The sequence below is a fragment of the Mytilus edulis genome, chromosome 13, assembly GCF_963676685.1.
Source record: "Mytilus edulis chromosome 13, xbMytEdul2.2, whole genome shotgun sequence".
Taxonomy (NCBI): Eukaryota; Metazoa; Mollusca; class Bivalvia; order Mytilida; family Mytilidae; genus Mytilus; species Mytilus edulis.
This window is the reverse complement of record NC_092356.1, coordinates 8,405,615-8,421,367: the sequence shown is the minus strand read 5'-3', so window position 1 is coordinate 8,421,367 and position 15,753 is coordinate 8,405,615. Positions and strand designations below refer to the sequence as shown.

The 15,753-nt window shown below is 32.5% G+C and overlaps 1 protein-coding gene across 9 annotated transcripts in view; it reads left to right on the top strand.

Moving 5' to 3' along the window:
• The first annotated feature begins 806 nt into the window (after positions 1-806).
• Positions 807-15,753, top strand: part of LOC139501887 (vesicle-associated membrane protein 3-like) — a 28,001-nt gene continuing 13,054 nt past the window's right edge. For 2 of the 9 annotated variants that reach the window (XM_071291121.1, XM_071291120.1), the window contains exons 1-7: positions 809-958; positions 8,162-8,208; positions 11,444-11,470; positions 11,709-11,776; positions 12,544-12,622; positions 14,533-14,612; positions 14,954-15,005. In XM_071291121.1, coding sequence (XP_071147222.1) covers positions 957-958; positions 8,162-8,208; positions 11,444-11,470; positions 11,709-11,776; positions 12,544-12,622; positions 14,533-14,612; positions 14,954-15,005 — 355 coding nt within the window. In that variant the 5' untranslated portion in view covers positions 809-956. Of the gene's footprint in view, positions 961-8,161; positions 8,209-11,443; positions 11,539-11,708; positions 11,777-12,543; positions 12,623-14,532; positions 14,613-14,953; positions 15,006-15,753 lie in introns of all 9 variants that reach the window. The other 7 variants (XM_071291122.1, XM_071291116.1, XM_071291117.1 and 4 more) reach the window with 7 other exon arrangements.

Genomic DNA, 15,753 nt, shown 5'->3' with positions numbered 1-15,753 from the left:
TTACAGTTGTGTATCAATATTTTAGTTAACTTAAATGTATGTCCCAGATAAATTTTCAAAGAATATTATGTCCATGTCATTAACATGTACAGGTCTAGGCAATAACGTACATGTCCTTTATTTTAATAGGAAACATAGTGACACTTTCCAATCTTAACAAAGATTTTTTTCTCCCATTTTGAATGACTTTTATAAACAGGAAAACTAATAGAAAAACAAGTCTTTGGACAATTTTTCCTAGGATAATTTTTACTAGGTATGATCTTCTTTTCCTAGTAAAATCATGGACATTGATTTGATTAACTAGGAAAAACGAAATTAAATTTTTTAGAAAAATATCAAGAAATCTCCAATTGCACAGTAATGCAAAATAGATTTTTAAGAACTTCAACCACATTAACTTTGTGTCAGAAACCTATATTATGTCAAAATTTATCACAATCCAAATTCCGACAGTATCAAGCTTGAATATTAGTGTGTCCAACCTTAGGGTTCAACTTACTTAATTAGAACTGTGGGCGTATCAGGCTGCGCTCAGCGAAACATTTTATTATATATATATCCCTGAATTCGTGTCTTTTTTTGTGGTATATTATGTAATGTGTTATTTTGTTTTCATATATGCCATCAACACCTTTTGAGTATATTAATGCTTTCTTTTCCATAAATAATTAATAATGTTAAAGAGATTCCATCTGTACCCCCTCATAATGCATGAATGAATGACGTTGACTCTTTTCTATATTTAGAACAGTCTGTATCTCATAAACGCTTCATGTAAAAAATACCATAGATTCAATCGGTCGAGTGACAGAGATGATACAACTTCCCGGATAATGACGTCAGTAAATTTATTCGCCATTTTTCCTCAATAAATTTACATTGACCGCTTGTAATATTTATGCAGTTGGCATCAGTTAGTACTGTAGCACTGCAAACAGATAACCTATAGCACCATGTGAGTATAGAGAGTGTTTTTGTCATGTAATATTATAATCGCATGCCGATTTCCCAAGAAATTATGTATGGAGTTGAAGCTGTCTGCATCACACCACCAGAATCCTGAATCCGGCTGTTGGGTCGATTTCCGTATAAGAAAAATGACAGTCAGTTACATGTTATAATTGTCAGGGTACAACCCATGAAGACAGTGTTTCAAATTGTAAACATTTAAGGAATATCAACCAAAATAAACTACTATTAAGTATTTACAAAACAATACAAAAAAAAATCCCAATTTCCATTTTGAATAATAATAATAATAATAAAAACTCTACTTTATTTAAAGAGGGTAAAATCAGTTAGTACAATACTAATCTCCCCTGATGCCCTCTGATTAATTCAAAATAATACAATAATATAATATATACTACATTTACATGATACTTTTTATGCAAAAACAAAAGGCGAAAAACATACAGAAATAGGTCGGTACCTCGAATGACAGAATAACACTGTAATAATCCGAATAACACTTGTAATGACCGAATAACACTTGAAATTTTAATATTAGCCACATATTGGTGACTTTTAAACATTGATTATTAAATAATAGTACATTATTTATGTATTTTGTTACTTAAAAATGATTTAAAGAAATTAAGCAGAAAAGTTTTCAATAAACTAGACTTATTTGACTTAAAAAATACATTCTTTATGTTTGAAAGTATAAAACACAGGAAAGTTTTCTCATCATCATATAAAAATAATAGAAAACTAACACTACTATACTTATGTGTACTTCTACTAAATCAATCACTGGATATAAATCCAAATCCAGGTCCAACACTAAATGAAACAAAATATGACTGTGGGTTCTGTAAAACAGAAGTATGCTGGTCGGATAAAGGAATTATGTGTGACAGTTGTGACCAATGGTATCACACATCTTGTCAAGGAGTAGGAAATGAGACATATAACATGTTATCAGACAGTAAACACATTTGGTATTGTCTTCGCTGTGCACTACCCAACTACTCAGGCGGACTTTTTGAATCACTCGACACATTGTCGGACACAAACATTTTTGACTCTCTAAACCTAGATGCATCATCATGCTCTGAGATTTTAGACCCACCTCAAGCAACATCATCTCCAAAACCCATTCTCAAAACAACCAAAAAGCCTAAAACAACAGCAAAAAAGGCTAACAAACGTCTCACAATATTAAATATAAACTGTCAGTCGATAAAATCAAAAGTAGCTGACCTCCACCAAGTAATTGACCAAGTCAAACCAGACATTATAGTAGGTACAGAATCCTGGCTTACGCCAGATATATGTAACTCCGAAATCTTCCCTAAAGACCTGTTCTGTATTTATCGTAAAGACCGGACGGGTCGTAAAGGAGGGGGTGTCTTCTTAGCAATATCAGTTGATATCTTGTCATCAGAACAACCAGAACTAGACACAAATTGTGAATTACTATGGGCAAAAGTAGATATAATTGGAGTAAAATCAATCTACATTGGGGCTTATTATAAACCACAGGAAAACGACACTGATAGTGTCGCTGAACTAAGCAGATCATTACAAAGAATACCAACACACAGTAATATCTGGCTACTTGGAGATTTCAACCTCCCTAATTATGACTGGGTTAAACAAGAACTGAAACCAAATTGTAAATTTACAAATACATATAATAACTTTTTTGATATCATGAATGATCATAATCTTGAACAGGTTGTACACATACCAACAAGACAGGAAAACACACTAGATCTGTTTTACATAAACCAACCTTCACTCGTACAAAACATAAAAACACTACCAAGTCTCGGAACATCAGACCATGACATTGTCTTCCATGAAATGAACATCACAATGGGTAGAAAAAAGAAAACACCAAGAAAAATAAGTCAATACAAAAAAGCAGACTGGGACAAAATACGCATAGAAGTAAAAAAATTCCAAGACGAATACTTTTCTCTAACACTAACTAATAACACCACAGAAGAAAAGTGGACACTGATCAAAAACAAAATACAAGAAATAACAGACAAAAACATTCCATCAAAAATAATGAAACAAAAACAAGATATTCCTTGGTTAACACCAGAAATAAAGAGACTTATAAGAAAAAGAGACAGAATACATAAGAAAATAAAGGCAACAAAATCAGAAAAAAAATCGGATACCATCAAAAAGCACCGATCCTTAAAACACCAAGTACAACAAAAGCTTAGAACATCATATTGGAACTATATAGAAAACATTATAATTGAAGACAGCAAACTGAAAGATAGCAAACCAAGCAAAAAGTTTTGGTCATTCATAAAAAACCAAAAAAGTGAAAATATGGGTGTATCCCCACTAAAGGTAAACGGTATTACAAAAACAAACCCACAAGATCAGGCTGAAGCACTAAACCATCAGTTTCACTCAGCATTTACCACACCAAAACCTTTGAAATTATCTCACATTTGTGAACTAAAATCATTAAAATCAGAAACACATAAATTCGAAATGAAGCATATAAACATCACCCCAGAAGGAACATCTAAATTACTAAAAAACTTAAACCCATCAAAAGCAATTGGACCAGACAAGATATCACCTCATTTTCTAAAAGAAGTTCATCATGAAATCTCACCTATAATATCTGACTTGTTTAACTCATCAGTAAATACAGGCACAGTACCAAACGACTGGAGAGAGGCCTTGGTTACACCAGTTTTCAAAAAGGGAGCAAAATCTAAACCTGAAAACTATAGGCCCATCTCTCTAACCTGTATTCTTAGTAAATCACTAGAACATATAATTGTATCATCCATAATGAAACATCTAGACATTCACGATTTACTATACCCTCTGCAGCATGGTTTTAGATCTAAAGTTAGCTGTGAAACACAACTTTTAACTTTTACACAGCAAATACTTGATTACATGGCAAACGGTAAACAAACTGACGTAGTTGTCATGGATTTTTCAAAAGCGTTTGATAAGGTGGACCACCAAAGACTTATCCTAAAACTGAAACGCATGGGAATAAATAACAAAACAACAAATTGGATAGAGGCATGGTTATCACATAGATCCCAAAAAGTGGTGGTTGACAGTCACACATCAAATAGTTGTCCTGTATTGTCAGGCGTCCCCCAAGGCTCTGTCCTCGGGCCATGTCTGTTCTTAATTTACATCAATGACATGCCAGACAACCTCAAAAGTAATGTTCGCCTCTTTGCAGATGACATTATTGTGTATCTAACAATTTCATCATTAGATGACTGTCACACCCTTCAATCAGACCTACATAAACTGGAACAATGGGAGCAAGAATGGCTTATGTCCTTTAACCCAGACAAATGTGAAATCATCCACATAACAAGAAAACATAAACCTATCATCTATAACTACACATTACATAATCATATTCTAAAATCAACAAACAAAGCAAAATATCTTGGTGTTTCCATCACAAAAGACCTGACATGGAACTCTCATATAAATGACATCACAAACAAAGCAAACGCATCACTGAGATTTATTAAAAGAAATGTAAAAACAAACAGCATAAAAGCAAAAGAACTGGATTACAAAACATACGTAAGACCAAAAATAGAATACTGTAGTGTCGTCTGGGACCCGTGGCAGAAACAACAAATACATAAAATTGAAATGGTACAGAGAAGAGCTGCCAGGTATACACTCAACCAATACAGCTATCAAAGCAGTGTAACAGCCATGCTTGAACATCTAAGATGGCCAACATTACAACAAAGAAGAAATCTTGCATCCGTCACCATGTTATATAAAATCCAACACCAATTAGTCTCCATCCCAGTAAATACATACCTAATACCATCTAAGGAACATAAATTTATACAGCCATTCTCTCCCACAAACTATCATTTATATTCATTTTTTCCTAGAACAATAAGGTTGTGGAATTCCCTACCATACCAAGTAGCCTGTAGCCCAGACTTAGAAGCCTTTAAGTCTGGTGCAAAACCACATATGTACTGCTAAACCCAACCATGTTTTTATCTATATACAAAAAATTTAAAAAAAAATGTTTTTTGAAATTAATGTAAATATGTTTAGTTAATTTGTTTCCCTAGTATGTGCCTTCTTGTAATCTTCAACATATTGAAGTTAAGAAGTATTATGTAGATGTAGATGTAGAAACTTTTTAAATTAAGTGTGTATAGCCAATATGGTGGCCACAGAAATCGCAATGGCCCCCAAGAACGATGTACACACGAAATTAAAAATTATCTTTATGCACTTATCTGCTTTCTGTAAATCATTTTTTTTTTAAGTTATAAAATACATTGATAATATATTATTATTAAGTAATCAATGTTTAAAAGTCACCAATATGTTCTTATATTCAAATTTTAAGTGTTATTCGATCATTACATGTGTTATTGGGATAATAACAGTGTTATTGGTCATTCATGTTACCCCAGAATAGGTTCATGAACTTATTTTGCTAATGTCAGATGTACAAGATAAATATATGGACTTTTATTTAATAGGTAAATTTCATCTGATAATTACATTTTTAGTTTAGAAACAAGAAATTGTTGTTTCTATAGTATTGTTTTAATCTTTTTATACGACCGCAAATTTTGAAAAAATTTTCGTCGTATATTGCTATCACGTTGGCGTCGTCGTCGTCGTCGTCGTCGTCGTCGTCGTCCGGCGTCCGAATACTTTTAGTTTTCGCACTCTAACTTTAGTAAAAGTGAATGGAAATCTATGAAATTTTAACACAAGGTTTATGACCACAAAAGGAAGGTTGGTATTGATTTTGGGAGTTTTGGTCCCAACATTTTAGGAATTAGGGGCCAAAAAGGGCCCAAATAAGCATTTTCTTGGTTTTCGCACTATAACTTTAGTTTAAGTTAATAGAAATCTATGAAATTTTGACACAAGGTTTATGACCACAAAAGAACGGTTGGGATTGATTTTGGGAGTTTTGGTCTCAACAGTTTAGGAATTAGGGGCCAAAAAAGGGCCCAAATAAGCATTATTCTTGGTTTTCGCACAATAACATTAGTTTAAGTAAATAGAAATCAATGAAATTTAAACACAATGTAAATGACTACAAAAGGAAGGTTGGTATTGATTTTGGGAGTTTAGGTCCCAACAGTTTAGGAATTAGGGGCCAAAAAGGGACCCAAATAAGCATTTTTCTTGGTTTTCGCACCATAACGTTAGTATAAGTAAATAGAAATCTATGAAATTTAAACACAAGGTTTATGACCATAAAAGAAAGGTTGGGTTTGATTTTGGGAGTTTTGGTCCCAACATAATAAGGGGCCCAAAGGGTCCAAAATTAAACTTTTGTTTGATTTCATCAAAATTGAATAATTGGGGTTCTTTGATATGCCGAATCTAACTGTCATGACTGTGTATGTAGATTCTTAACTTTTGGTCCTGTTTTCAAATTGGTCTACATTAAGGTCCAAAGGGTCCAAAATTAAACTTAGTTTGATTTTGACAAAAAATGAATCAGTAAGGTTCTTTGATATGCTGAATCTAAAAATGTACTTAGATTCTTGATTATTGGCCCAGTTTTCAAGTTGGTCCAATCTGGGTCCAAAATTAAACTTTGTTTGATTTCATCAAAAATTGAATAAATGGGGTTCTTTGATATACCAAATCTAACTGTGTATGTAGATTCTTCATTTTTGGTCCTGTTTTCAAATTGGTCTACACTAAAGTCCAAAGGGTCCAAAATTAAACTTAGTCTGATTTTAACAAAAATTGAAATCTTGGGGTTCTTTGATATGCTGAATCCAAAAATGTACTTAGATTTTTTATTATGGGCCCAGTTTTCAAGTTGGTCCAAATCAGGATCTAAAATTATTATATTAAGTATTGTGCAATAGCAAGTCTTTTCAATTGCACAGTATTGCGCAATTGCAAGAAATATCTAATTGCACAATATTGTGAAATAGCAAATTTTTTTTTAATTAGAGTTATCTTTCTTTGTCCAGAATAGTAAGCAAGAAATATCTAATTGCAAAATATTGTGCAATAGCAAGATTTTTTTTTAATTGGAGTTATCTTTCTTTGTCCAGAATCAACTTAAATCTTTGTTATATACAATATACAATGTATATTCACTTTTTACTACCAACTGATAAATTAAAATAATCTTTACCATTCAGTGATAACAAGCAGTTTTTTTACATCTTATTTCCTTATCTTATCTAAAATGTTTTTAGATAATGTATGTTGGACATTTGCCAGACATGACTATGATGTCATTTTCTATTTTTATTTGCCAATAACTTTATGTAAATAACTTCATTGGAAATTTGCCAATATAAAATGTTGCTGATGAAGTTTTTTTTATTGTTTTATACAATAAACAATGTATATTCACTTTTACTACCAACCAATCTTTACCATTCAGTGATAACAAGCACTTTATTTTACATTTTAATATTTTATGATGTATTTAAAAGAGTAGTTATTGTTGCAAACTCCATTAGAAATTTGAATTGATATCAGTTTTGGAAAAAGGGAAACGGGGATGTGAAAAAAAGGGGGGGGGGGTTAAATTTTTCTCATTTCAGATTTCATAAATAAAAAGAAAATTTCTTCAAACATTTTTTTGAGAGGATTAATATTCAACAGCATAGTGAATTGCTAAAAGGCAAAAACAAACTTTTAAGTTCATTAGACCACATTCATTCTGTGTCAGAAACCTATGCTGTGTCAACTATTTAATTTTAGATTTAAAAAGTTTGAAGAAGAAATCTTTAATGTAAAATTTGTAAAATCTTGACATTTGTTTTGTGTAAAAAAAAAACCATGTAATGTCAAAAATTTGATCACAATCCAAATTCAGAGCTGTATCACGCTAGAATGTTTTGTCCATACTTGCCCCAACTGTTCAGGGTTCGACCTCTGCGGTCGTATAAAGCTGCGCCCTGCGGAGCACCTGGTTTATTTTATGGTACAACCCATTATATATGTCTTGTGAACAACAGTTACCACAACATTAGCTAGATTCATTTTTGACGAATCCAACACTGACCAGTATGTGCTAATATTTTTTCCACAGCCCAATATTCTAACTGTTTTCTTTACCACAAAGTATTGCAAATTCTTACTAGTCTAGAGCATCAGTACAGACTGGAACAGAAACTTCAAAACATAAACACTCTTTATTATCTTAATTTGAATATCATTTGAACAGGTCTGCTCCTCAAAATACTCAATCAGTACCGGGTGGACCCCCAGCGTAAGTGTCAATCAATGTTGTGAGCTTGTATAATTTGTTAATTATTCAAACATACATGTATATGTTTATATTTGTGTTTTTTTTGTTGTAAGTTCCATTGTAGAACTTGAATATTTCAATTTGTTTGTCACTTGCAGATACAACATGTACTACATGTACAATGTCAATGTACAATTTTCATTTAAGTCTATTTACATGTACATGATTTAGATTGATATTGATGATATTTGGCTGTCACAACTGTAGAATAAAACTATAAATCAAGTAAATTGTTTATATCTATTGACATGAGCTCCCTTTTTTTTTTTTTTTTATAAATTTTAGATTTGTACGTTTAAAACTGTATGAGTTTTGGGGTCTTATATATATTCATTACAAAAAGGCGGATTTCCCAGTTTTTTGGACAATAACTCAAAAACGCTTTCATCAATTTACAAATTTACAAGAAACTTATGGTGACTTGAGAAACACCAATACCACTCAGATTACAATTCTACCTTGACAGGTAAGTTTGTATCTAGCCTATAAAATACTTATTTAGCCTTGAGAATTGAAAGGTCAGTTTATCCCATGCATACAAAAGAAGTTTACCTATGAGGGTCAGAATGGGGTTTACAGAATAAAGAATACATGTAATAGCAACAAAAAATAATAGAGAATAGAGAAAATGAACATCAAAATAAAGAATAGAGAATAATTTACTGCAGTGCAAAAGTATAAAGAATAACTGTGCATAATAAAAAGGTAACTTAGGTAACTGTAAGGCATACTGATAATATAATCATGATCAATGAACATAATTGATAAATAATCTTGTAACAGAAAGACTAAATATTAAAATCATTTTCATGAGAATTTTGCAGAATGAGAGTTATTTCAAGGCTATTAAAAGAAAATGCCCTAAAACTTTAAAGAATACAGATATTAAAAAACCCATCCAGGTCCTCATGTTATTTACCTTGTCAAAATATAGGCCACACCATTGTTATTCCAAGAATAATCTACACATCTAGTCAAACTGGTTTTAAACTAGAGATCTAGTCAAACTGGTTTGGTATAACTGACAGTTTGCTCCTGCCCTAGATGTCTATTTCACACTGACCTTATGTGTTTGTGCTTAGAGTACATTGTACTGTCATATTTATTGGTTTTCTGTTGGGGCATGATCTAAACCTGCAAAACAGTGGCTTGAGATTTCAATTTAAAAGGAATCAATAAAATCTTAAAAGTTTATTCTATATGAACTGATTTTAGTATAATAAATTAATATTTGGAATTTCATATCCTGATTGATGATTTTTTTTTGGGACCAAGATGTTTTCTTCATTCTAATTCACATTATAATTATTTAACCTTCAATTCACATTAAAAGATAAAAAAAAATAATCAGCTCTCGTTTAGAATATTTTGCAACTAAATTATAATCCTTTAGAATTTGGTGTAAACAAAAAACAAGAGAACCTGCAAGCAGAGTCTATTTCTATAAAGCCGATAGTTTTTTTATATCTGAAAAGAAAACTAACACGTAAAAAAAAGGCCGAAAGTAACCCCTAAATTTCAACATTAACATATTTTGAACAATTGAATCAAGATGCACAAAGTTTAAGCATTGGTCAGAATATAGGGTTCTTTTGTACTTTAACAATATCACAATAACAATAAAGTGACCTTAATTTTGGACAAGGTAAATGGCATGAAGCCAATTTTACCAACTTCTTTTGTATGAATGGGATAAACTGACCTTTCAATTCTCAAGGCTAAATAAGTATTTTATAGGCTAGATACAAACTTACCTGTCAAGGTAGAATTGTAATCTGAGTGATATCGGTGTTTCTCAAGTCACCATAAGTGAATTGTTTATATTGACATTCGATTTTTATAAATTTTGTTACCTTTCTGTTGTTTTCAAATTTTATAAATTTCAGATTTTACGTTTTCTAGTTACATGTACAATGTATGGGGTTTATTATTTGTAAGGGGGATTATTCCAGTTTTCAGACAATAACTCAAAAATGCTTAGAGAAGTTTTCATGAGAAAGCCACCAACCTTTGATAGGAAAACTGACGATCCTTATCAATTAAGATTGGAGTCAAGTGCACCCGCATGCACACGAGCAGGGTTTCAAACTGACAACATCAGTGCTGACTGGCTAGTGTTTACAGTAGTAACTACTTGGACAACTCCGCTTGATAAAATTTGTGAAACTGCAATATCCCTTATTATTGAATTCTAACTGAAACATGTCAAGAGTAAATAAGATGAAAAATTAACAACTCAATCAATTACTTTCTAATTTCTTTTAAACACCACTTTATCATATATATTTCTTTATCTGAAATGTGAATACTGAATGTACCAAATGTTTTGTGCATGCCCTGCTAATTCATTGTAATTTGTAACATTTTTATCTTAAATGTTGTTTAAAGTTTTGCATGAAACACTTCTTACTCACAGAGTGAACAGGATAAAATTGTATTTAAATATAGTATATTTTTTTGGATTTGCACAAAATGTGTTTTGCATGATGCTTTATCAAATGTTTATTATGAATAATATTTGTTGTAATACAGTGAACTTCATTTTATCATGCCTTTATGCATGGATCTGATATTTGCAAAAGATTTTAAACATTGTTAAAAAGCAATACAATTTTCTATTATTTTATGTAAAATATATATATATATCTGTTAATTGTGCTGAAGATTAAACTTTTTGAACTTTGAATAATAAATGGAGAAACAGCTACTGTCACACAAGGAGTACTGATTCTTGATATTCAAAATACTTGGGTCACACCCACAGATTACCATTACAGCATTCATTCATTAACAAATTCAACAAAAGCATGATTAGGATGAAAAAAGGTATTCATTTCATTTCAGAGTTTAATAGCAGGATATTTAAAACCAATATTCGTACAGTGTAGGGAAATATTTAAAAATTGTGTTCTTGCTATGAAATGAGCCTGGCTTGGCTACATGAACAATCTTCATACTGCCTTTTACTAGTATTTTTTCTATGTCTTGGAATATAGATACCCCTCAAATCTGACAGTGGACCCATTCTTCCTAACCTCCGTCATTTAAGTCCTAACCAATCTGATTTGTGTATTTAAGGTCAGGGTATGGAGGAACAGCTGGTTCAGGTGGACCCCCACAACAGCCATATCAGTCCAGTAAAAGGCTTCAACAGACACAAGCACAAGTCGATGAGGTAAGTAGGTATTGTAGAACGGTCCGGGTATGGAGGAACAGCTGGTTCAGGTGGCCCCCCACAACAGCCATATCAGTCCAGTAAAAGGCTCCAACAGACACAAGCACAAGTCGATGAGGTAAGTAGGTATTGTAGAACGGTCCAGGTATTGAGGAAACAGCTGGTTCAGGTGGACCCCCACAACAGCCATATCAGCCCAGTAAAAGGCTTCAACAGACACAAGCACAAGTCAATGAGGTAAGTAGGTATTGTAGAACGGTCCAGGTATTGAGGAAACAGCTGGTTCAGGTGGACCCCCACAACAGCCATATCAGTCCAGTAAAAGGCTTCAACAGACACAAGCACAAGTCGATGAGGTAAGTAGGTATTGTAGAACGGTCCAGGTATTGAGGAAACAGCTGGTTCAGGTGGACCCCCACAACAGCCATATCAGTCCAGTAAAAGGCTTCAACAGACACAAGCACAAGTCGATAAGCCTGATGTATACAATGTACTCAGATACATGTATAAATGTAGAACTTGTAGTATTGTTTAATTATTCCAATAATTATAAAGTATTCATGTCCCTTGCCACACTCTGACAGGAGCATATTACCCATCATTACCCAAACATACACTTTCTAATTATACCTGTTAGGCCACACATGATTACTATTTCGTCTGTTCCTGATTGTGCAGCTTGACCAGATTACTTCACCTACTTTATTTTATTATGAGCTGGATTTAAATTTTGTCTTCACAGTGATATGTTTTTTTATGCCCCCTCTCCTGCCTGCCTGCAAAAGGAAAAATTGCTAAAAAATTTATTTCTGTTCTCTAATTTTATATATATATAGTTTGCCTCGACCAAATGTTATGAAACTTATACACAATGCTTATTACCACAATACACAGATCAAGTTTCACTGTTACTATTCTAGAGTTATGCCCTTTACAAATTGAAAAATTGCTAATTTTTTCATAACTTTTTAGTCTGCCAAAAAATGGTGAGAGCACCTCTGATATAGCTGAAAATCCTTTTTTGATCAAGTTGGTTCACCCTCAGGTACGCTTTTCATGGGGTAGCTACAATAGTATTGCACTCTATATTTACAAATGTACAATATTTGAACATTTATTCCAGGTTGTGGATATTATGAGAGTAAATGTAGACAAAGTTCTGGAGAGAGATACAAAAATCTCAGAGTTAGATGACAGAGCAGGTAAAAGATTAGTATAGAAGTAGAATGTCCATTACTTTGTGTTATTATTGCTTTTTATGATGTATAAGGTTTATGCCATTTAGGAAATAACTATTGTATTTCAGGGATCTCCATGGATGAAAATTGAACCATGGAGGAACTTTCACCATTACAAACCTTGTCTACGCTGTACAGTGTAGCGCGATCGGAAGTATTTTATCCCTCCATACAAGGAATGGTGAACATGCTAATTCATTGCTTATTTAAATTATATTTATTTGAATTTTCATTATAGAATTAGAAGTATCAATATTTTCATTTATTGCCGTTTTTAACCATTCAAATGCCAAGTCTTCATGGTCCCCCCTTAGTCGAGAATGACCAAAAGCTGTCATGAAGGTCCCCATGCAGATTTCTTTTATTTTTGGTAATTGTTATGGGGGTTAAAAATCATCTGATGTGAAGCTTATTTTTCGTGGACACTGTCAAATTCAGAGCCCATTACCGGTATGGCTGATTTGCAGCAACAACAAAACAATTCGTACGGGTTATGTAAAAGGTTAAAGAGATTTGTAAAGCAAAGGTTGACAAATGAAAAGGTTTTTAATGACTATCTGGAAAATTTGATGCTGTGCAACATGCATCTTTCGAGTCTGAATAGAAACCGGAAACGCGGATGTATCAATTTGATTGTAATATACGAAATGAATTCGGAATTTAGATACGATATTTCTTTACAGGAAATATTTAAGTTTTTACTTTTAAACTTTTAAAGTAATTCTAAATTATCGTTACAGCAGTACTCGAGTTATTTGCGATGAAATAATATTTACTGTTTTGCGTCTTATTTTGTACTTCTTAAAAAAGGGGGATGCTGATTGCGTAAGTCAAAATAAAGCACGTGTTCGACTTGTTAAACTGTTTTCTTTGTAACTGGATTAATTTATTAATTTATTTATTTAATCTAAATGATCATAATCATTTGCTGAAACTTAGTTGATTACTTCGACAAATGGATCGTCTATCCTCAGATAGTATTCTCCTGTCTGGTTTGTTGATCTACCTGTACAATCTCAGGTACAAGTAATTAGCGATCTTAATCCGGATATCCCTCAGGCGTTAGAACTGTATTGGATTATAACATAAAAAGCCTAAGGGTTATGCAATTACATGCATTTTATTATAATTGATAAAAAAATGGCGTCGGGCTACAAAAAACAATGAAGTTTTGAACGATGGCGGAAGACAATTTAACGATGGCGCAAGACAATTTAACGATGGCGCGAGTCATTTGACGATGGCGCAAGTCATTTGAACGATGGCGGGGCTCCATCGTTAAACAGGCCATGGAGATCCCTGTATTTTAAGCGCTGACAGCATCAATTGGTGATTTGATGGTCGCAAATTAAGGTTACTGGTTTCCCTTTAGCTCAAGCAGGGGAATCATTTGTGTCCCATGGATACATTCCACATTTATTGTTCTTATCCATGATACATGTACATGTAGATAGGAAAGTAGACACAGAACGTGGTCAAACAAGACTGAAATCTCAAAACATTAGAATTTATAAATTTCATTCATGCTAATTATGGTAACAAATACTAGACCCTCATTGTCCACAAATAGTAAGCATGGCATGAATTAAGTTTTTAAAAGGCCCTGAAATAACATGTAAAACAATTCAAACGAGAAAACTAATAGCCTGATTCCTGTAAAAAAAATAATAAACAAAAAACAAATAAGATATAGAGCAACAAATGACAACCACCTATTTACAGACTCCTTGTATGGGCAGGCACACACAGAATATGGCAGGGTTAGTCTGCTGGCACCAAACCCTTCTCCTAATCTGGGACAGTGGTGTGCCTGTCTATAACTGACAGAATGAGAATAGAAACATATTTGTAATAAATGTTTATCATATTTTCAGAGGCATTACAGCAAGGAGCTTCACAGTTTGAAGCAAGTGCAGGGAAATTGAAGCGAAAATTTTGGTGGAAAAACTGCAAGGTATCAAAAAAAAAATTAATTTATAAAATGTATTGTTTTCATTGTTTTGGCAGCAAAGTGCTCCAATAAATAAGTAAAGCTGAAGATATAAATCAAAGTTGCTGTGTTCTTTGTGATAATCATAGCCGTTAATAAAGACATTTATCCCTGTTCTCCATGAAATGTTAGGGCTGATATTCTCAACATGAATTTGAAATTAAAGGATTCACAAAAAACTGAGAATGGAAATGGGGAATGTGTCAAAAGCGACAACAATCCAACCATAGAGCGAACATCAAAGACAATTTGTAGTTTTAGTATTTGTATAACTGCATAGGATAACACATTTTGAATTCTTACAGATGATGATAATTTTGGGTAGTATAATAGGAATAATTGTCATAATTATCATTGGTGAGTTATCTCCCCCTAGATGTTGTAAAGTGTTGTGAACTTCATGTTGTCTAAAAATACAATCACCATATTTTATTGTAGAAGTGTAACTGTTGCATGCTTGTTTATATTGAAAAAGAATTAAGATATTTAGTTAATTATAAGTTTTAGGATGATATTAACAACATTTTATAAAATATTTTTTGAAAATACAAGAAATAAGTTTAAATTATCAAGCAAAGTTTTAAGATGATGTGAAAGATATTTTGATAAAATATTTTTTGTATATACAGTTTTATAAAAAAAAATAATTAGACATATCTAGATCTGGTATTATTTTCTCAATGTGTAAATATCTTCTTTGAAGCCTATATGGACCATAATTTGCTATTGGGCTCGTTTCCTATAATGATTGAAAAGTGATAAAAATGTGTATTACTGTAAGAAAAGTTGTAACTACATCTAAAGATGCCTTTATTTTTATCAACATACAGGTGTATGCTACTCTTCCCTAGAAAAAAAATTGAAATTAACAAATTTCAAAGATTATACGACAGTATTTTTGTGTCGTTTCTCGCGTTACTTTTCGCTTCTGAAGTGCATAACGCTGACTGATTTATAGATAATCGTCACCGGCAAATTTGTAACTTTTGCTTTCAAATAATAAAGAACATCGACCAATAAGAATAGTCAGAAGAAAATGCCGAGAACTATAAGTATTTCTGTAGTAGGTGTAAGAACACTAGCGTTACTTTGGTTTCCAATTTCG